Here is a 21,874-nt window from a genome sequence, read left to right as displayed (position 1 = left end):
GGGCAACCTGGTCAAGTGGAAGTTTGCCCTGCCCATGGCGGGAGGGAGGAAGACGATCTGTGAAGTCTCTCGCAGCCCATACGTGAGAACAGTGAGACTCAGCAGAAACAACAGGCGCAGCAAGACATTGCCGGGGTCCCCTCGCGGGGCCGATCGCCCCTACCTGGGAGAGGGCAGCGCCGTGCAGGTACTTGAGGACGCAGCGGAAGGCGGTGGAGCGGGGCGGGGGCCGGGCCCGGCCCCGCTGCGGGTGCGGCGGCAGCGGCAGGTGCTGCCGGAACACCCGGTCCCACTCGCCCATCGCCTCCCGGGGGTCGCCGCTGCCTCCCGGCGCCAGCTACGGCGGGCGCGGGGCTGGAACGCCGGGGGACACGCACCCTGCGGGAACACAGCCACACGGACCCCGCAGAGTCAGCACACACAGCCCCGCGCAACAATCACACGTGCGTAGGGACGGCGGCTGCCCGCCCCGCACCCGCCTGGGGATGCACAGCCGGGGCAGGGCCGGCTCCGCCCACGCCCCCGCGGGATCCCGGTACGCGGGAGCGGGACTGGACCCGGCCCCATCCCTCAGCGCCCGCACGCCCCCCCGCTCACTCACCGCGCCCCGACGCCATCTTCTCGGGCCCAACCAACCGCACGCCGGGTCGGGGGAGGGATCGACGTGTTACTACTGCTCGCCGCGCCGCTGCCGGCCTCCCGCGCCCCATCGCGGGCTGAAAGCGGGGACAGTCAGCGGCGAGACGATTCCGGAGCCATTCCGCACCGGCGAGAGACACGGCGGCAGGACGGAAGCGGCGGCGGCAGCGGCGGCGTTTCCCCCCCAGCGCGGGTGGTCGCGCCCAGCTCAGCATCGGGTTACTAGGGCGATGGTGCCGCACCGCGCGGGGCGGGTCTTCGCGCCGGGCCCGGCCGGCTCCGCAGCCAATGGGAACGGCGAGGGGCCCTCGTCATTTGCATGAGGCGCTAGAGGCGAGCGGCGCGGCCAATGGGCGGTGGGAGGGGCGGGGCCAGAGGCGGCGGGGCGGGGCCGCCCCCCACGAGGGCGGGCGGCGGAGCGGCGGGAGCGGCGGACGCGGGGCAGGTGCGGGGGCGCTGGGGGAGCGGGGCCGGGAGCGGGGCCGGGAGCGGGGCCGGGCGATGGCGGGGCTGGTAGAACCGGGCCGGGCGCGGGCAGGGCTACGAGCGAGGCTACCCCGCCGCACGCCCCTCCCGACGCTCCCTGGTGCGGAGAGAGGGGCCCTCTCCTCGCCGCCTGCTCTCGGCCCAGTGGGACCCTCGGCTGTGCGGGGACGGGGGGAGGTTGGCTGTCTCTTCGTTCCACAGCGAGGAGAGGTGAAAGCTGTTCGTGATGCTGCGGTGGCCTGCGGCCTGTCACCGTACACCGGGAGCGGCAGGGCAGGAGCCCCGGTGACACGGTGCGAGCCGCTGACAAAGCCCCAGTGACACGGGGGTGGGAATACTGGATTTTCCCCCGAGCCGATTTGCACACAGTGAGTCAAACGTCGTGGTTCCTTCAGCTTCCTTCAGTTTGCTGCCGTTTCTTAGTCTGTTCCTTGTCTCGCTTTGCTGCGGTGACTAGAGGGCTGGGGATGGAAGGAGCCCTGTGGCGGATCCCTGGTCCCCTCGCAGCCCAGGTGTTCCTGCCACTGCCTCACCATTTTTTCTGCCAGGCCCGAAGCTTTACAAGCCTCTGTCTCGCCCGCCTTCTTTTTTTGGGACTCTTTTCCTGGTGATGGGGGTCCCTGTAGGCCCCCTGCCTGTTCAGCCTGCAGACGGCAAGGGGCTGCTCATGCGGACACCGCAGGCTCTCATCCAGGTGAGACCTGGTCTGTGCTGCTGGCAGGTGTGGGCAGGGCACCCAGCCTGCCTCCCAAAACCCCAGGTTTGTTCCCCAGGCGTTGCTGGGAGCCACAGCGCAGCGCCGTGGGTGAGTGCCAGAGCAGGCTAGGCGAGATGTATCCAGTCTCTTGTCACATCCCGTATACAGGCCTGTTGCATATATGCAGTGATTTTCCAGCTGGTGAGCAGAAAATGCCTCTACACGGAGCTGCCAACGGCAGATTCAAGAGAGCTGCTGGTTTTATTAGTTATTACTATTATTGTTTTGATGAGGAGGGTGGCAAGGCCAGCTGTCACCTCCTGCTCATGGCCTGCGGGTCTGTGGGTCAGATGCGTCATGGAGCGGGAGCAGATCGACTTGGCACATGGCTCCCACCATCTGTGGGGGTAGCAAAGCCACTGATGGGCTGGTGCTGGGAGCGTCCCCAAATGGGATGGGATTTATGACCTTCCCTGCCTGTTACTGGTTGTTCCTGGAGCTGCTGTGGCATGGAAAGCAGGCAGCCTGCTGGTATCACCCACCCTGGTGTGCTGAGTGGTCCCTGTCAGTGTCAGCATGGTTTGGAGCAGGCGCTGTGCTTATTGGCCCCATTGCTGCCAGGACTGTGCTGAAATGGCAGAGGAAGTGCCAAGATGCTGCCATGAAGCTGAACAGGACTCGGCTGAGGGAGAGGAACCAGGTTTCTTTAATTTATACCTGCCAGGGCACCACTGCGTGAGCAGCCTGTCCCAAACCCTGGCCTCTTTTTGCTGGCTTGGCCTCTAGTCTTTCTGTTAGATCCAGCTGCATTGGTGTTGTTATCACTGCGGGATCACTGAGTCGTGCTGCCACTGGGACCAGCTTGCTCCAGTTACTGAGGTGGCACGCTCCGGGGTGGCTTTTTTGCCCAATATAGCCAAAAAGCCAAAGGCACTGAGAAGGCGTGATGGGCGTGAGGAGGATGGGTGGCCAGTGGCAGAACGCGGCGGCCGGGTGACCCTGCTGCTGGAGGCAGCCCCGCAGCATCACTGCCGACGCCGTATTTGATTATTTTAACAGAAACACACCCGGCGCGGTTTAAGGCAGTGATGATGCAGCTCCTGCCCAGGCTCCCCGTGGCCCCGGACGAGCCTTCCCCCGCCTGAGCTGCGCAGGGGCGGCTGGTGGCAGCCGCTCGCTCGCCCACGCGCTGCCGGTGCCGGGGCTGCGGCGCCGACACGGTTAAAGCACCGGCGGGATCGGGAGCCGGCTGCAGCCACCGGCGGAGCCAAACTTGCCGAGTCAGGATGTGAGAGCGGCAGGGACGGCTCTGCAGCATCCTCGGGTGCTGTCGCATCCCGGGGCGCGGAGGGCTCGGTTTCCCCCTCTGCCAGGCGCCTTTTCCCGGGGACCGAGCGGGAATGGGGTAGGAGCCGTCATCCGCTGCGTTCGCCGCCGGCTCCAGCAGCTGCACCGGCGCCGCTTCCCGAGCCCCGCGGAGCCCGCAGTCCGCCGGCAGCCGGGTTTGGCTCGTTGCCTTGTGCCTCCCGACCGCGCATCGCCCTGCGTCCGAGCACCGGAGACAGGTAGGTGCGGTGCTGGATGCCGGCGGGGCCGCGGCCGTGGCTCAGCCGTGCCTGGCCGGCAGCCACGGCGCGGCGGGGGAAGCGGCAGTGTCACACACCAGGGACCCGCGGGCAGCCCGATATGGACCCCGTTACTCTGGCTCTGGTGTACGTGACGGCAAAACCGGAATAACCCCGGCCGACGCGCCGCGTGTGCTTTTTGGGCTGTGTCATTGACTCGGGCAGAGGAGCAGCGCCGGTGCCGGCGCTTCGGCGGTCACGGGCGACCTCACGTGTCGCAGCTGTGTCCCCCGAGCTCGCCCGCCGCGTTGTCGTGGTGCTGGGCTGGGGTCGGCGCGGGAGCCCACCCGAGCGGTCGGAGGGGCTCAGTGGGCTGGGAGATGCTGCGCCGCAACAGAGGCTCCCGGGCCAAAGGAAGGGGCAGGGCTGCTGCTCTGCGGATCCCTGCGGCGCCGGTGCAGCCGGGGGAGGGGGGGGCACGGGACCAGCACGGGGCATGAGCGCAGAGGTGACGGCAGGAGGTGGCAGGAGGTGCCGAGGTGACAGAGCGGGGCAGCGTGAGTCATTGAGCTAAAGTCACCTTCCCCGTGGCGTGGAGGGGGGCATTTGCTGAAAACACTGTGAAAAAGGGGGAATAATATGGGGACAGGCACCTGGCGTGGGGAGATGCTCCCTGTGACATTACCTGCATCCCTCACCTGACCTGGGCAGGATGCTGGGATGCCCAGGGTAAGGGTCCCCCAGCTCTCCCTGCCCCAAGACCTCACCCTTGGAGGATCAGGCTCACCAGAAGCAGCAGTTTCATCCCTACATTTGCATTAATTCCGTGTCCAGTTTCACCCTCTCGTACTCTGATGGCAGCATGTCTGGCAGGCTGCAGTATGTAGTCCCCCTCATGCTGGCCGAGCTCCCGGGGGCTTCCCAGCCATAAACCTTCCATGTCACAGCAGCACCGACATTCCTGTACCCCATTGTGCTGCCAGGGATAGGAATAGACGTTGGTGGGAGCACAAATCATGAGGGTGTCCTTCACCTGGCTCCTGGGTCCATCCTGCAGAAGAAAACACTTTTCTTCCCTCTCAGGCCACTGCTAAAACTCCCGCAGTTGCAGACTCACAGCTGAGTTGTGCCATGAGGAACCTGGAGGTGCAGGAGCAGTCCCAAGGAAGCACCAAGCTGCTGACACAGAGGACTTCTGGCAGTGCCTTTGGGTCAGAGAGCTCAGAGGGATGAATTGGCCCCAGAGGCTGGGACACTTTGGCTCCTTAGGGTGCAGAGCCCTGACCCATGTGCCCGTGGTCCCGCTGTGCTTGCCAGCAAAGTCCCTCTAGCACTGCCAGAGGCTCCCCAGCCACTGCACTTGGTCCCTGCAGCATTGCTGAGAGGCAACAGGGAAGGGGCACCGGGTTGTGCTGAAAATTGCAGAGATCTGAGCCCCTGGCACCACAGCCCTTGGCATACCGAGTCAGCCAGTCCTGAGCCACGCTGGATTGTCCAGAATTGTGGCAGTGCAAGCAAAGAGCTGCATGGCTATGCTGGGACACGGGGGTCCAGCTGTCCCCCTCTGCAGGCGTCCCCCCGCTTCCCTCAGCTTTGTTTTTCTGCCACTAACAAAGTGACGTTGAGCTGGCATGAGCGGGCAGGACAGTGCCCGGCCGGTGGCTGCTGCTGACCCGGGGGTGCTGCGGGCAGCTGCCCACTGCCAGGCGAGGCCGCGGGAGCTGCGGAGCCAACGCTGGCAGCACCCGGGAGAAGCCAGGGGGTCACAAGGGCTTGGGGGGCTCAGCCGCGTCCTGGCTGTAGGGCTCGGCAGGGTCCTGCTGCAGGCTCAGGTCAGTGCTGCGGGTTTAGGAGAGAACAGTTCCCTCCTGACTTCTTGAAAATAAACCCGGCTTTACTGAGGCTGTCCGGGCTCCGGCCAAAGGAGACGAACTCCTACAGCGCTCAGGAGGAGGGCGATGGGGATCTGTGCCGGGGGCTGCAGCCCGGCCCGGAGCTGCGGTGGGCGGCTCCGCGGGGATGGACTCGGCTGCCGCAGCTGCTGCCATTGGGCTGCGTGGGCTGCAGGGGCTGCGCCGGGATGCAGGCACGCCGGGCCGGGATGCCGGAGGGATGCAGGATGCTGGCACATTGTGCTGGGATGCAGGAGGGATGAGGGATGCTGGCACACTACAGGAGGGATGCAGGATGCAAGCGTGCCCTGCTGGGATGCAGGCAGGATGCGATATGCAGGCACATCGTGCCGGGATGCAGGATGCAGCATGCTGTGCCAGAATGCGGGAGGGGTGCAGGATGCAGGCATGCTGTGCCAGCATGCAGGTGAGATGCGTGCCAGGACACGAGCACGCTGTGTAAGGCCGTGCTCCCGCTGAGCCCAGGGCAAGCCAGGAGGGAGCCCGGAGATCTCTCAGTCCCCATCTAGGAAACAGAGCAGCTTGTGATCTGCAGTGTAAAGATGGCATCTCACTGGCCTAAGGAAAGATGGGATAAATTTAAATCCCAGCCCCAGTTCTGTAGGGAAGTGTCATTGTTTTCTGTGATACTGGAAACTGCTGACAGTGTTGCAGGAACAGAAGCACAACTCCCAGGGAGTCATGCTGGATGCCCCTGACATGGGGACAGGGGCAGGGAGGGTCAGGGGTGCCTGAGGGTGGGCTCTCCTTTCCCTCAGAGCTTTCTAACCCCTGTGCACACAGTCACATATGGGCTGCAGGAAAAGCCACACTGTTTTCCTTCCCTTCGCTTGTCTGTTTCAGAGGGACCCTCTGGGACAGCTTCAGGGTTTTCAGAATGTCTCATTTTTCAGGCCCATGTTTCCTCACCATTTCCTGAGATCTCGGAACCCCCAGAAGTTCGGAGAGAGCAGCCAAGCTGGGAAGTCAGAGGAACAGGGCTGAGGCGAGATGGTTTTGGGATCAGTGGGTCAGGGTGTGAGCCCCTGGGTCTGAGACTGGCAGAGCTGCCATGCCCACACCACTGCCAATGCCGCTTGCCCATCCGGCTCGAGATCTCCTGCAACAGGAAGCGCCGTCATGCGCGTGCCCCGAAAAACCTCATTTCTTCCTCTTTTCCTCTTCCCCTGTGGCAGGGGTGAGGCGGCGAGTGGCTCCGGGGAGCCCAGGCTGGCTCCATGTATCCCGAATCCACCACTGACTCCCCAGCGCGACTCTCGCTGCGGCAGACAGGCTCCCCAGGGATGATTTACAGGTAAGGGTGCCAGGGCGGTGTTGGGGGGGACTCTGCGGGGCTTCAAACCCAAGCCTGTGGCAACCCAGAACCACCACACTCCCTGAAACTGCCCCGATACTCCTAAACTGCCCCGGCACGCTTTGTGCAAAAGCTTCCAGCACACAATCCCCACACAGCAGCAGCAGCAGCAGCAGCAGCGTTTCGCGGCGCTGGTGCCTGTTACGGGCATAGGGGGCACTTTCAGGGTCATGCCGGTGCCTGCTGCAGTGTCCACTGTGATGGGACACGGGTGGGTGCCGCTGGCCCTTCCCACAGCCACTGACTCTGCCACTCACTCCTGCTTCTCTTTTCTAATGGGGTTTGTGGCATCTTTCTTCTCTCTCCCCTTTGCTGTCGGAAGCGCGAGATACGGGAGCCCAAAGCGCCAGCTCCAGTTCTACAGGTAACCAGGCCCTTTCCCCTCCCCAAAATCCCCCCACCAAGTGGCTGTGGCCCCTGCCCATGCCCAGATAATGCCAGCACAGCACTGCCCTGCCCAGTGTGCCAGGGTCCCTCTGTGTGGGATGGGCATCACAGGTGTGGCATCGCCTCATCCCCTGCTCGCGGGTTCGGAGGTGCGGTGTGGGGATCCTGGGGTGTGGCTGGGTTGGGGGGGTCCGTCCTCAGGGCCTGTCCAAGCAGCAGAGCATGGTCACATGGCTGTGAGGGGCAGCCACGGTGGGGTGTGGGGCTCAGCTCAGCTTGTGGGGAGCATCCCATGCCAATGCTGGGCCTGGAGAAGCCCCTGGCTTTTCCTAAGAGCAGCTCTGGGAAGCCAGCCAGCTGCTCCGCGGCTCCTGCTATTAGGAGCGGTCTCATTAAGTGGTACAGGAGGCAACAATCGCCCCCATCACCCTTTTACCGTCTGAAGTGAGGGCGGCACTTCCCCACACACTCTGCCAGCAGCTGCTTCAGTGCTCCAGTGGTGGAGCCCGATGGTGTGAGACTGGGTCTGGCCTGGCTGCTGTGGGGTGGGGACTCGGTCTGCCCCTTGATGGACCCGTGGTGACCCCCCTACTCCATCCTACACATGATGGGAGGAGGCCGGCCGGCAATGGGATGGCTCAGCGGCACTGACAGTGTCCATGCTAGTGCTTCCACCAGCGCTGGTGAGCCCCAGCTACGGGCAATTTTTGGCTGCCAAGCTGGCCTGAACCACTGGACACATCTGGTGCAAAAGGCTCCCAAGGCCATCAGGCAGGACCTGGTTCGTGGGCTTCTTTCAAGCAGCAGCCACCTGTGTTCATCACCCGGTTCCATTTCGGTGCTCCCTCCTAGGGGAGGCTGCCTTTCAGTCCTGCCACAGCGCAGCTCTGACTCCACTGCTGTGGGGACCACAGGAGGGCTGTGTCTCCCCTCCCTGATGGCCCCAGCGTCCAGCTGTCCCCACCACCCTGTGTGCTGGTGACAGGGGACCTGTCACCGCAGGGCGAGGGGCGGCGGTGCCAGCCTTGATAAAGCGGCGGCACATCCTCGGGCTTTTAGTGAGGCGCCATGAATAATTTAACTCCCCTTCGCAAGGAAGAAAATCCCCTAATAGGGCTAATGGAGCACGGCGAGAAGCCGGGCGCTGGGGGCCCGGCGCAGCCGCCAAGTGCTTTGGACGCCAAGCTCCGACACTCCCCTAATGCAAAACAACGCAGCGACCGAGGCTCTTATATCTGCCCCGGGGCAGCCCAGCCGCTCAGAGCTGCGCTGCTGCTGAGCAGCTTCCCCAGCGCGGTGAGTCGGGGCCGGCAGCGCGGGCGGAGAGCGGGGCTGGGCATGGTGGGCGTTGAGCTGGGACGGGCACCGCCGTGGGGCAGCCACTGCAGGCAGCAGGGAAGATTTTCCGTGCAGGGTGACTTGGGATTTGATGGCTTAGGGTGGTTTTCTTTCGGAGTTTGGGGTCTTCTGGCTTTAGGCAGGCTGGTGGCTGCTAATTTCCCAGCTTGGCAAGCCAGACTGGCAAGACATCTCTCCCGGCAGCTGCCCTGCCTGTCACCCACTTGTTGTGCCCCTGATGCTGCTAACAGTGCTGTTATCCCACAGAGCCTGCGCTCTGTCCCCATCCCTGCTCCTTCCTCGCACAACAGCCTCTCCCGCTTGGGCATGGCACAGCTTATCCTTGGCAGATCCCGCAGCCCTGCTGCCGCTCATCCCAGGGGCACCAGGATTTCTGCTATCAAATGGCCATGAATGCACCCACCCCTCCGTGCTCTCTCGGCCATGCAGTTCTGTTCTGCCAAAAATCAGGGGAGTGTCAAGATAGGGCAGTCGGTGGATTCCCACCTCATTCCTCATAGCAGCCCAGATCAAACTCCCACTGCTGCTTGCTGCAGCCATTTCGTTGCTGTAGAGCAGTGGTGCAGCCAGCTCAGGTTTCTCCTTTCTTCTGTCAGGTGAGGGGATCCTACCAGGGCAAGGAGATCCCACTGGGAACAAGGAGATCCCAGCAGGACCCACTGGCATTGCCCTAATTAAAGCTACCAGCCACGGAGAAGGGCCGGTGCTGGAGGCACCAGGTCCAGTCTCCCGCTTTGAGGTGTGGCAGGAAGAGGCTGATGACCAGGCTTCAGTTTGGTTTTGCCACAGCAGAGGGAAAGGTTTCCTTTCCATGTCTCCTGGCTTTCCCAAGGCTTTGCTACAGAGCAGGAAGAGCATGGAGTGGTCTCTGGCAGCACTGGACGGCAAAGGAGACCCCCAGGGTTTTGGTCATACCTGGCCAGCTGCTACTCCATATCCTCTGGGTTTCCTTCTCCTTTCCTATGGAGGTCACACCTCAATGGCAGAGATCACTTCACTTTTGGCTCCTGCAGCTGTCAATTTGAGCTTCACAGGGAAAGAGAAAACCACCAGTGGGAGCCTGGCTGGAGCCTGATGCCGGTGTAGATCTGTCACAGTGCATCCCCAGTGGCCACTCCGGCACCAGTACCACCGTTTTGGCCCCAGTCCCTGCTCCCTGCAGACACTGAAAACAAGGGAAGTTGCAGAGAAAGGCACAGGAATCGATGGCAGTGCCACCGCCAGTGAGGTCCCAGCCACGGAGACAGCAGGGACTCGGGTGTGTGAGGAGCCCACCCTGCGTCAGGCTATTTTCGGCAGCCGCACCGGCTGGGAGGTCGCTGCCGCGGTGGTGGGGAAGGTGTTGGCTGGTGGCGCATATTGCGGCAGCATGACGCAGGCACAGTGAGCACCCAGTGCCCACAGACCCTCTGCTGATGTCCATCCTTCCCAGAGAGCCCCCCAAGGATCCCTTTCCCATCCCGATTTTCCTTGCCCGTTGGCACACAGTGCCAGATTCTCACCTGCAGTACTTGTGCCGGTGCTCGCCATGCCTTGGCCAGCTCTACTGTGTCCCTTGCAGGGATGCAGAGCTGTGCAGCCCAGACAGTGCAAGCTGGGAGCCAGCACAGCTGGGCCACACTGCTGCATCGTGGCTTGGGGCAGCTGTGGCCGGCACCACTGCAGCCTCAGACACGGACTGTGCCGCATCCCTGTCCTGCTGCTTCTTCTGTTGTGCTTCAGCTCCCACGCCGAGACTTTGCTCCGCTGAAGAGAGCTTTGCGAGGGTCCCCATGTGTCCTGGCACAGGCAGATGCCACCCTTCCGGCTTGGCTATGCGGGCAGGGCTGTGCCCTGAATGGCGAGGGAGCCCATGTTGTGCTTTCCCAGCTCTCTCCGTAGCACCACAGAGTGTTTGGCGGCACGGCCGGCCGGCAGAGCCCACGCTCGGGTGGCAGGATGCTCTCCATGACCTACAGTGAGAGCCTGCGCAGCGTGGCTCTCCGGCCCAGCCCCGAGTGGGGGCTGCCCCCAGCCCCCCGGGCGGCCGACGGGCTGGAGCTGCGGCGGCTGCGGGACGTGCGGGCGGCGGCGCGGGTGAAGACCCTGGAGGAGTTCCTGCGGATGCACGGGCTCTCCCTGGCCGACAGTACCGCCCGCGCCACTGGCATGAAGTACAGGTAAGGCAGCGCCGCGAGGGCGGCGAGGGCCGAGGTGAGGGGATGACACAGGGGACGCTGCTTGGTGCTGGGTTGACACCTCGTCAGGAGAACGGCTCTCACCCAGGCTCAGCTCGGCTCCCCTGTGCTGCGCCGTGGCTGGGAGGAGCCGATGCCCTTGGCAAGGCCTGCGCCGGTGAGGCGGCAGCACATCAGCGCCGTTAGCACTTTCCTACTTGGCGATCTTTAAGCTTCTCACGTGACATTCCTGTCTGCTGTTTGGGCATTTGCAGATGCAAACACCTTCTGAGCTTTAAAGATTAGGTACCTGGAGCAAACAGCCGCCAAAGAGCTGTTTCTGCCTCAGAGGTGTAAATCTCCATCTGATGCGGGTACATCTCTGCCTGGCTGGGGGGCACATCTTCACCTGACAGGGGTTCATCTCCACCTGAGGGGTGTAAATCTCCATCTGACGGGGTTACATCTCCACCTGATGGGTGTGCGTGTCCTCCTGACTGATGGGTGTGCATCTCAGAGCGGGTGCATCATTAATTTTGCATGTGTGTCCTGGTGCAAGGTGTATCAGGATTTCAGCCAATGTCCTTGTCAGGAGGATACTCTGGGCAGCTGGAGATGTGGCCACAGCCCCTCAGAAGGACAGGGCTGCTCTGCCCAGTGCACCCCTCCCCGCTCTCCCCTGGTACTGCAGATGGGGCAATGTGGTGCAGGGGCAGCACCCCCAGTAACCCAGGTCAGGTTTTGAGGGCAGCAGGGCTGAGGACAGTGGCTGTTCTGCAGTGACAATACCGGGGTGCCCCTTGTCCCCCAGTGCAGTGAAGTCCCTGGGAGCTGGCAGCTCTGCCGGCTCCTGCCGTGCTGCACTGTGCCATGCCGTGCCACGCCGCGGGTCAGATTCCCCTCCACTCGCAATGACCGCGATAACATTTACACAGTGGCAAGAGCCCATCTAATATTCATGGAGACATTATTTATTGATGGCAGCAGCTGGCACAGACACCCCAAAGGTGCTCCTTCTTTGGGCATGTCCCCGCTGCCACCAAAATTCGTGGGGTTTCTCATCCTCTAGGGACTGACAACTGCTGCCAGGTCACCCCCGCACTGGAGCTGGCGCTGGCGCTGGCACTGGTGCTGGCAGGATTACCAGCTAAGGAGCTTTGCGAGAGAGGGAAGCGGAGGAGATTACAAGATTTTTCATTAGGTTTGGGGGCAAATGTGCATAATTTCCTGCAAGCCCCATTGCTGCATTTTGCTCCATCCTGAGGGGCACGGCAGGTGCCTGCAGCCGGCACGGGGCCCCGGCTGCAGGACGGTGCTGTAGTGCGTTGACTTGCGTCCCTGCTTCGGCAGGAGGTGCTAGGCTGGAATTCACTTCATTCGACTTTGCTTGCACGGGGAAAATAGGGGGAATGTGCTGCTGGGGCTCGGGCCCCGAGGGCGACAACTTCGGCGAGCAGCTGGGCTGTGCCGCGGGAGAGCCCGTCAGCATCGCCGCCACCTGCGCTGCCGCCCAGCCGCGGGATTGGCGATGCACACGCGTCGCTGCCAGAGGGTTTGGTTTCGGACTCGTGCAGGGGAATCTGCTGCTGCTTGCGGCCGGAGGGAAGCAAGGAAAGCACCTCTTCACTCCGCAGCCTCAGCCCTCGCCGTGCCCCGAGGCGGGGATGCGCCAGCAGGGGAGATGCCCAGCCGGGCGCGGGGGAGTCCCGCCCCGCCACGGCCACTCCGGAGGGCACCGGCAGCGGCTCTGCCCCCTCCAGCCCCCACCTGCCCGCCTGCCGCTCGCTGGCTTCCTGAGCTCATCAAATATTGAGGGCAGGAGGGCTGACGGGAGCGCTCCGCGCCCGCCGCCTCGCAGCCCCCCGCCGTCACGTTGGCGACGCGCGGGAGGAGCTCCCCGCCTCGCCCGGGGCGCCGGCTAAATTTAGGCAGCTGGCGCTGCTGCCCGCCGGAGCAGCATGCAGGTCTCCTTTGTGTGCTCCGAGCACAGCATCAAGAGCCGGAGCGCGGAGGACCGGCTGAACCGACAGAATGCCGGCAGCCCCAGCCTCGGCACCCGCGGCAAGTTCCGCGCCGTGGCCATGGTGGCCCGCAGCCTGGGGCAGCTCTCGGTGCAGAATGCCCCTTCCTCCAGCGACTCCAGCGTCAAGCAGCCGGGGATGAAATACCGGTAGGAAACGGGCGCTCCCGGGGCTTTCCCTGTTCCTCACTGCGATCGGGGCGGCGAGGGGGTACTGGGGGGCAGGGGCGCCGCGCTCCTCTAATCTCCGGTTTGCGTCCGGCTCCGTCGGTTTCTCGTCGCTAAAAGTGCTGACCGTGCGCCTCCGTGCGCTTCCTCGCTGCTTGCTCCTGTCCCCTCAGGGCAGCTTTGAGCCAGCCGCGCGTAAAATGTTCAGGATGGGGGAGAGAAGGGACCCTAAAATTCAGGGTAGGATTAGTAGCATCCTCAGTGTCTGCCAAGCCAGGCTGGCTGCCGAGCCGGGGGGGCGGTCTGGGAGTCACGGTAGCGTTAATCCGGGCTGCCATGGCATCCTTTCAGTGCTGCCGGAGACTCGGTGCCCTGTGAAGCGAGTGCAGAGCCATAAGCGGCTCTGGCTGCTCATGGGTGGTTCTGAAAACGGGGTGATGTGTGCATGTGGACCCCCCGCCCCACCCCGGAGAGCACCCACAGGACTCACACACCCCATGTCCTGGCTCTGGGGCAGAGCACTGAGGGCTTCCCCCACTGAGGCTGTGTGCACCCAGGCATGCACCCTGATGAGCATGGACCCCAGGATGGGTACGCCCCCCCCCCCCCCCCAGATGAGCCTGCACGCCATGGTCCAGCTGCCAGCGGCTGCGTGCCTCCGCTGCAGCCCAGATGTGCCAGCATTAGGCAACAAAGTGTGTCAGGCCAGCAGAGCGCTGGCGTGAGCCCGGCCATCACCCACCAGCGTTGTCCAAATCAGCCAAGTCCCCTTACCCGGGCACTGGGGAGGGGGCTGATCCAGTTCCGTCCGGCTTTCGGAACACCAAACCCTTGCAGTGGTAACAGCGGTACTGGGGCAATGCGCAGGGCTCAGTGCTCCTGCCCCACAGTCATGTCCTCATCCAGAGGAGGAGCGTTCCAGCGATACCCTCTCCCCGGCAATAGGTGATAGGCTCAGGAGACCCCACTGGTGGCTGCTGGAGGGACAGTGGAATAAGGGGGATGCTCCAAGCAAGTGGATGGGATAGGAAGGCCATAGCGCAGCGTGAGGGAATGTCTGGCCTTCCCAAGGTCTGCCAATATCTTTATTGGGCAGCCTGTCAACACGCTCTCGGCTGGGAAGCCAAGAGCGGTGATGGCCACCTGCCATGGGGAACCCCGGCAATGCTCTTGGAATGTCCAGGTGCTCTCCACTCCACAAGGCAGTCCCTCATCATGGGGGCTTGAGCCACTGCTGGCCCATGGCTGTGACCTCTCCCCACTGCAAAATGCTCTAAAAACACCACGGGACGGGGGAGTGCCGGTGCCTCTGGATGCTGGGCAATAACATGGCAGCACAGAGGGATGCTGCCCTGACTGGGTGAAGCCCACGGTTGCCCGTGGCCGGGCTGCAGCCGCTCCCTGCCCGGCTGCCGGTGCCCGTGTCGGCGGTGCCGGCGGTGGCGGTGCCTCCGTTGCTATGCGACACCCGCGCGGGCGAGCTGCCGCGGCTCACCTACACTTTATTTATTTTAACGCTCATTTCTTGAGCCTTTGTCATTTTTAACAAGTAACTGGCTCTCCATCACCACGGCGAAGGCGTCTGCCAGCCTGGCCCCCTTCCCGAAAGCTGTTCTCCAGTTTCTTGTGCCGGTCAAATTTTCTGGGGTGCTCCATTTCTCCAGGATGTCGCTCCGCTCCTGAGCACCCTCACCCGGTGCAAGCCCTGTGCTTCTCTGTGCGATGCAGAGAACAGGTGCAACTCATGCCATGTGTGGGATGCTTTAGTCCTGACCACCAGCATGCTGGCTCCTCTTCCTCCAGTCTCATTCCCCAGTGCCAGCAACACTCTCAGGGCAGCCAGACACCCCAGCCTCGTCACAGGGAGCTGCTTTAACAAGGTCACTGCTCTCCCAATAGCCTGGCCGGGTATGGCATCGCTGCGCAGGTGCAGGCAGTGCCACTGCCGAGCTGCAGGATGCCCAGCCTGGGACGGCTCGTTAATCAGTTGAGAAGGGACTCTCATTGTGGAACCATCCCAGGTGAGGATGGGGACCAAGGACCACCACCACACTTCCCAGACCTCACACCCGCTGTGTTTGGTGGCATGCAGGATGCATGAGACAGCGTTTTGGGGCTTTCTGGCACCTTTCCTAATGGTCTCTGTCTTCCAGGAACCTCGGGAAGTCTGGGCTGCGTGTGTCCTGCCTGGGTCTGGGTAAGTGCCAGGGTTTGCCACAGCCCCTCGGCATCCCCTCATTTCCGCAGCAGCTGCCGGCACTCCCCGGCCAGGGCAGCACTCAGCTTGCCCCGGCAATGTTTGTGAAGGGAAGGAAAGGGTTTTCCTCAGCCCTACGGCTGTTTTGAGTCACGGCCCAGAAATTGTCCAATTATTTTCTCTTTTTCTGACACAATGGGAAGCGACTGGGCCATGCTGGGAGCACCACAGTGCACGAGGCAGGGCCAGCTGCAGCCACCACGTGCCAGGGCGGTGCTGAGGGAGCCAGGGTGGGTGCGTGGGGGCTTGAAGTGGGCTGCGCTCTTTGCTCACCGCATTCACCATGCACACACCTCCTCTCTCCCCTGCAGGAACATGGGTGACTTTCGGAGGGCAGATCACAGATGAGGTAAGGCTGCACCCCTTCACCCCATCCCTCCCCAGCCCTTCCTTGGTGAGCGGGGAGGGGATGGATCCAGCACAGCCGCAGCTGTGGCCGGGGTGCACGCGACACGCCAGAGCTCAGCGGCGCTCTGCGCACGCGCCCGTGTGCCAGCTCTCGGCCACCCCCTTCACCGACCCCGCGCTCTCCTCGCAGATGGCGGAGCAGCTGATGACTTTAGCTTATGACAACGGCATTAATCTCTTCGACACGGCAGAAGTCTACGCTGCTGGCAAGTAGGTACCCTGCTTCGGCAGCGGCACGGGGGTCTCACCCTACACCCTGACTCCCACCAAATCACAGTGGCACTGGGAATCTCCCAGGTTTGCCAGCTGCAAAGCAGCTTCCAGGACGGGGCTCTGAGCCCTTGCTCATGGGGGGAGTCGTGGTTCTAGCAGTCCAGTGCTTACCGTGGTGGCCTGTATCGTGCACGGTGCAGACATGCACAGCTGTACCCAGGGCGTGCTGGCCCAGGGCATTGGTGCGTGCTTGTGCATTCACTTAAAATTAGCAAGTTCATGCACTGGGGGAAGCTCAGCTCTGGGCGCTGCAGCCAAGGAGCAGACAGTGTTCCCACAGCCACTGTATCTGCGTTTTATTCTCTCGGGGTCTGGGGCCATCCCTGCTGGCTGCCACCACTCCCCATGGCCGCAGCTGCCAGGTGCCAGTGGCTGATGTCCCCTTCTCTTGTAGGGCCGAGGTGGTGCTGGGGAACATCATCAAGAAGAAAGGGTGGAGGTAAGCTGGACACCATCCCTGTTTGGCAAAACCATCGCCAGAGACACGATGGGCTGGGGAAAGCTGGCAGAGCAGCCTGAGCACAGGCGTGTGCCATCCCAGGCAGGGTGCACGGGGCTTTGCAGGTGCCACCACCAGTGATTCTTTCTTTCTCCCTGCAGACGGTCCAGCCTGGTCATCACCACCAAAATCTTCTGGGGAGGAAAGTAGGTAACACCTGCCCTCCAGCAGAGCAGCTGGCACGGGTCAGGCTTTCATCCCAGGCTCTCACCCACCTTTCCTTTTCCAGGGCTGAGACGGAGAGGGGCCTGTCCCGAAAACACATCATAGAAGGTAGGGGTAGGGATGAGGGTGCTCGCCAGGCACTGCTGGCCCCAGTGCCAGGCTGTGCCTCACTGCTGGCACGTGGGGCCCAGCATGCCTGACAGCCCCATCCGTGCTGCAGGTCTGAAGGCGTCGCTGGAGCGGCTGCAGCTGGAGTACGTGGACGTGGTGTTCGCCAACCGCCCCGACCCCAACACGCCGATGGAAGGTGGGTGCGCGCCGCGGTGCCGTGCTCCTCCCTGCCGCCTTTCATCGCTGTCGCGGTTGGTTTGCGCCAGGCTTGTGTTTCAAGGGCATTTTCCCTCCCGAGCAGAATCCGCTCCTCCGCCACCACGGTCGGCCCGTGCCAGTCACATTCTGCCACCCCTGCCCGGCGCCAGGACCCTCTCGGGCCGTGGCAGGGTGGGTTGGCGGTGCGGTGGCAGATCACTGCGCCCGTCCCAGCAGCAGTGACTCCACTTTCTCTAAATCTCTCTTTTATCACCAGGGGACCCATTTAGTTCCTCCAAGTCCAGGACTTTCATCGTAGAAGGTACTCCCTGCCCGCACTCTGCCCGCCAGCCGCTGCCTGTCCCAGCGGTGTTTTCTGGGACAGAGCCCCCACTCCTCTGTGATCCCCCGTCCTTGTTACCCCCTCTCAAGCAAACCCCGCCATGAGATGCAGTGGCAGCGGCAGCACAACACAGACACCCCCCTCGCCTTTCAGACTGTACTGCAGTTTAAAGGACAAAATGCAGAGAGGTTCCCACCTCCCAGGGTCCTGCCATGGGGTGCCCTTGGCACATGCCGGGGTCTGCAGCAGGGTCCCTCCCCGCCGGGGCAGCTATGAGCATGCTGGGGTGTGTGCCCCAGTGCCGGCCGGCCCCTTTCCCTCCCCGCTGCCCGCCTTTGGCTGCAGGAGCACGCCTTGGCTTGGCCCCAGCCCGCATGGCTCAGGGCTGGCTCCCCCCAAGACCCCTGAGTGGCTCACACAGGGTACAGGCTTCCCTCTGTGGATCTCTGCGTGTGGGCAATGCATCAGTCCCTCCCCCTGCAGCAGTGCCAGTGCTGGTAACCCCACAGGGAATGGGGCCACTGGCAGAAGCCTCAGGCTGCTCTCCATGCAGGGAGAGCCTGGCCCGTGTGAGCATGTCAGGTCGGCTGTAGTCCCTGGCACATCCTGAGTGGCTGCTCCCTCTGTCCCCATCCTGCTCTTCTGAACGCATCCCCTGGACACCACCCATCTCCCACCGCAGCACTGGGCAGTGGGATGCTCGCCGCGTGGTGCGAGCCCCCCTTCTGCCAGTGCAGGCCCTGCTAAACCCCACCTGCCACTCTCTCCTTCCCTCCCGGCAGAGACAGTGCGAGCCATGACCCATGTCATCAACCAGGGGATGGCCATGTACTGGGGGACCTCGCGCTGGAGCTCCATGGAGATCATGGTAGGGGCCCAGGGGACCGGGGCGGCCGCAGCGGAGCAGCCCCAGCGATGCTGCTGATGTTGATTTAATTAGACAGCAGCTGTTGGGAGTCAAGCGTGTGCAGATGCACTTAAGCCTTAATTATTTTTTGGGGCAGCCGCTCAGGACTTGGCTGGGGGGTTCAGCAGGGGGCTCGGGGGGAGCGGCGGGGCGCTGAGGGTCCTGGCTCTTCTGCAGGAGGCGTACTCGGTGGCCCGCCAGTTCAACCTGATTCCGCCGATCTGTGAGCAGGCCGAGTACCACATGTTCCAGCGGGAAAAGGTGGAGGTGCAGCTCCCTGAGCTCTTCCACAAGATAGGTATGACAGCGGGGATTCTTCCCCAGCCCCCCAAAGCACAGCACTCCCCAAGCCCAGTGCTGCTGAGGCCAGGCATCACGGACCCTGGGGGAGCTGGGAGCAGCAGTGTCATGCCCTTGTTCTGCTCTGTCCCCAGGCGTTGGAGCCATGACCTGGTCCCCATTGGCCTGTGGCATCGTCTCGGGGAAGTACGATGGGGGCATCCCCCCCTACTCCCGTGCCTCGCTGAAGGTGAGCTGCAGCAGGGCTGGGAGGGACGGACAGAGCTGGGGGAGCAGGGCCAGGGGCCTTGCAAAATCCCTACGGGAACAGGAACTCCAGGAGACGCTACCCAGAGAGTTTGGGGATGCCCTGCCTGTGCAAGGTGCTGGTGCACCCTGATCCCACCACAACACCCCTTCCACTCCCCAGGGATACCAGTGGCTGAAGGACAAGATCCTGAGTGAAGAGGGCCGGCGGCAGCAGGCAAAGCTGAAGGAGCTGCAGGCCATCGCTGAGCGCCTGGGCTGCACCCTGCCCCAGCTCGCCATTGGTAAGAGGATGGGGGACAGTGGGTGACAGATGGGGGTGACAGCTGGGGGTATCTGGGCCATGCTCAAGTTCCGCTCTCCCTCCTGTCCCAGCCTGGTGCCTGCGCAACGAGGGTGTCAGCTCCGTCTTACTGGGGGCCTCCAATGCCGACCAGCTGATGGAGAATATTGGAGCAATACAGGTCAGTGCTCCCAGCAGGAGCAACATTTGCCCACAGCACTCGTTGCTGTGCTGCACTGTGCTGGGAAAAGAGGGTTGCAAACGCGGCTTCATGACAGGTTTTGCTTGTCACGAAGGCGAGAAGCAGAAACGAGGCTTTGCTGGGCTGAGGGGGCAGGGTCGGGCTTGATTCAGGCTCTCCCTAACTGGGTCACGCAGCCGGCAAAGCTGGGGCTTGTGGCACGAACGTGGTGGGGTGGAGGCGGTGAGCATCCTCCCGCGCGCACCAGGGTCACAATCCCAACTCCCAGCGTTGCCCCCATCCCCCGCAGGTCCTTCCAAAGCTGTCGTCTTCCATCGTCCACGAGATCGATAGCATCCTGGGCAACAAACCATACAGCAAGAAGGACTACAGATCCTAAAGCGCGCCCGAGCGCGCCGCCCGCCGCGCAGCCCTCGCCGCCCGTTCGCTTGCTTACGCTTTGTTGGAGCAAAGTGGAGAGTGTGGTTTGCACCGCGAGCGCCGAGAGCCAGCGCTCTCGCCCGCGCTGCCCCGGACATGGCACCGCAGCCGCCCGGCCCGGTTCTGCGGCGCAGGGACGGCCGGCGGGAGGCGAGCCCCGAGCTGCCCGGCCGCCCTGCCCGCAGCCGGAGCCGTCGCGGGGACCCGTTGCATGCGTGGCTCCTGCCTCCGTGTTGCCGGAGGCGGTGGGCGCGGGGCGCACGCGGGTGCTGTACGCCCACGAGGCCGACAACACGACGCTGTTCGAACCCCAGCCCTGCGCCCGGCCCTCGCCTCTGCGCTGCGTCGCCGGCACGGCACCGGCACCGTGCGGCTGCGGGTCCCACAGAGCACCTGCTCCCGGGGAAAGGGGCGGTGTGGGATGGTGACAGGGAGGGAATTCTCTGTGGGAAGAGTTTGGGGTGCTCTGGCCGAGCACGGGGCAGGGTTCTACTGCGGGGAGGGGCCGGGCCGGGGGAGTGTGCGTGGGCAAGTGTGCAAGTGTCTGTGCGCATGGACACACACGGAGACGCGGGGACATCCAGATGTGTGGATTTGCAGAGGGCAGCTGTGGAGGTGAACACAGCCCACACACGCCTTCAGCTGTATCTGCACTGAAAGCCTCTACCCGTGCACCCACATACACCCGTTACAGGGGTGTCTGCAGACTCAAACACACACACAGGCACACACTGACAGATGTAGATACAGATGTAGCTCTGCCTCCACCTCTATCCCTGACATCAGTCTCTGAGAGATGAAAACATATTTACATATATAGCTGCCTGTATGTAGGTGTGTACACACCTCTGAAAATTACATATACAGAGTATATACGTGTGTGCTTGTGTATATACATACATGGTTCCATGTGTTGATCCATGTATATAATATATAGATGTGTACATATCCATGTAAATATATTGCTATAGCAGCATCCATGTTTGTATGGATATACGCACACATGATATTATATAAATTACTGATATGTACTTAAATGTGTGGCTATGCAGATAGAAGTGTATAGACAGATATGTGTAGATGTCTCTATGTCCATATCCAGCTCTTTAACTATACACTCATGTCTATACATCTATAAACATATGCCATATATACACATCGACACAGATATTTGTAATTTAGTTATAGCTATAGTTTTATATATAGCTGTATGTCTAGCTATAGCTATGTATATGTGGATACATGTATGATAGGTACAGATAGATACATAAAGCTATAGAGAGAACAGTATAGCTACATCTACCTATTTCTTTATAGCTCTGTACTGTGTGCAGAACAAACGTTTTGCCAATACCTATATATATGTATCCATATCCACATACATTTATACACAGTTCCCTCTATCTGTGCACACATAAATGCAATAACTGTAAATGTATGTGCAAACCCTCAGCTCTGTGCAGCGTGTGTGTGTGTGAACTGCACTCTAGGCAAGTGTATGAGCTTTGTACTGTGTGTGTGAGCTCTGTGAGCTCTGCACACTGTGAGAGCTCTGTGCACTGTGAGAATTCTGCACTGTGTGTGTGAGCTCTATGCACAACGTGTGTGTGTTTATCTGCTGTGTACAAACACACGGGGGTCTCTCCTGACCCCACCCATGGCATCAGAGCTCCCCTCTGTGTAAGGTTTAGAGTCAGTGTGCACACCTCCCCCATCCATACCCTTACACCTTTAGGTACATGGATTTACCTGCAGCTATACCGGTACAACTTTATCTATACATGTACATCTGTCAACAGAACTACATCAATGTTTGTGTGCAAACAGAAACATACACATTCATGTACATGTGTGAAATAACAAATATATATGAGTCCCTGTGTAATACACACATGTATATCTCTGTCTAGGATAGCTACACATCTTTACCTATATCTACACTTATCTATAAATAGATAAAAATTACAAATACATGTGTGTCTGTGTACACATACGAAGATCAATACACGTACATAGCCATACAGATATGGAGATATAGAGATGTGTGGATATATAGATACACCTACACATGTATGTGAATGCATGTGCATATCTTCAAATTAAGAACACATTTATGTGTATTCTTATATACGTACACATGTATGTGTATATGCATCTCTAAATATAGATCTATACATCCATACCACGTATAGATCTACCCTATGTACATAAATCCTTTATCTACCCATACCTGTGTCTACACACACACTCTCAAGTATACAAATACACATGTATTGAAACCACAAATACATTATGTAGACATGTATAATATACAGGTGTGTATTACACACCCCCATAGCAGTACCTAAATAAATCAGTATAGCTGATTTATATATGCACACATACAGATCTAAAACCTAACAGTTCTGTGTATATCTACGTGTGTGTACACAGATCTACACATGCTGTTTATGAAGAGGTACACGACTGGGGGTGATGTAGGCATATGTACATGTGCACTCATGCAGAGATTACAGTA

General features: G+C 61.1%; 1 protein-coding gene across 6 annotated transcripts; it reads left to right on the top strand.

Annotated features, from left to right (window-relative positions):
- Window positions 1–1,028: 1,028 nt before the first annotated feature.
- Window positions 1,029–19,485, top strand: KCNAB2 (potassium voltage-gated channel subfamily A regulatory beta subunit 2). Of its 6 annotated transcripts, none has more exons than XM_040084710.2 (17): window positions 1,029–1,084; window positions 6,476–6,594; window positions 6,977–7,018; window positions 14,898–14,941; window positions 15,313–15,350; window positions 15,540–15,619; window positions 16,077–16,121; window positions 16,283–16,327; window positions 16,411–16,454; window positions 16,567–16,653; window positions 16,933–16,977; window positions 17,781–17,866; window positions 18,083–18,203; window positions 18,340–18,434; window positions 18,615–18,735; window positions 18,827–18,915; window positions 19,226–19,483. In XM_040084710.2, exons 2-17 carry the CDS (start codon window positions 6,518–6,520, stop codon window positions 19,313–19,315), a joined length of 1,149 nt encoding a protein of 382 aa, XP_039940644.1. In that variant the 5' UTR covers window positions 1,029–1,084; window positions 6,476–6,517; the 3' UTR covers window positions 19,316–19,483. The 6 variants fall into 6 exon arrangements, with proteins under 6 accessions (XP_039940644.1, XP_058279315.1, XP_058279314.1 ...); XM_040084709.2 differs by lacking the exon at window positions 1,029–1,084 and adding an exon at window positions 3,044–3,387; XM_058423332.1 differs by lacking the exon at window positions 6,977–7,018 and having other exon boundaries at window positions 19,226–19,485.
- The last annotated feature ends 2,389 nt before the right edge of the window (window positions 19,486–21,874 follow it).

This window comes from Hirundo rustica, chromosome 22, assembly GCF_015227805.2.
Source record: "Hirundo rustica isolate bHirRus1 chromosome 22, bHirRus1.pri.v3, whole genome shotgun sequence".
Taxonomy (NCBI): domain Eukaryota; kingdom Metazoa; phylum Chordata; class Aves; order Passeriformes; family Hirundinidae; genus Hirundo; species Hirundo rustica.
Note: the sequence above shows the minus strand (reverse complement) of the source record. Positions and strands in the feature narration are given on the sequence as shown.

Coding starts and splice junctions, on each gene's coding strand:
- KCNAB2 (XM_040084710.2), top strand. CDS start 6,518: ATGTATCCCGAATCCACCACTGACTCCCCAGCGCGACTCTCGCTGCGG. Junction 18,204..18,339: donor TGAGCTCTTCCACAAGATAG/GTATGACAGCGG, acceptor CTCTGTCCCCAG/GCGTTGGAGCCATGACCTGG. Junction 18,736..18,826: donor CCTGCCCCAGCTCGCCATTG/GTAAGAGGATGG, acceptor CTCCTGTCCCAG/CCTGGTGCCTGCGCAACGAG.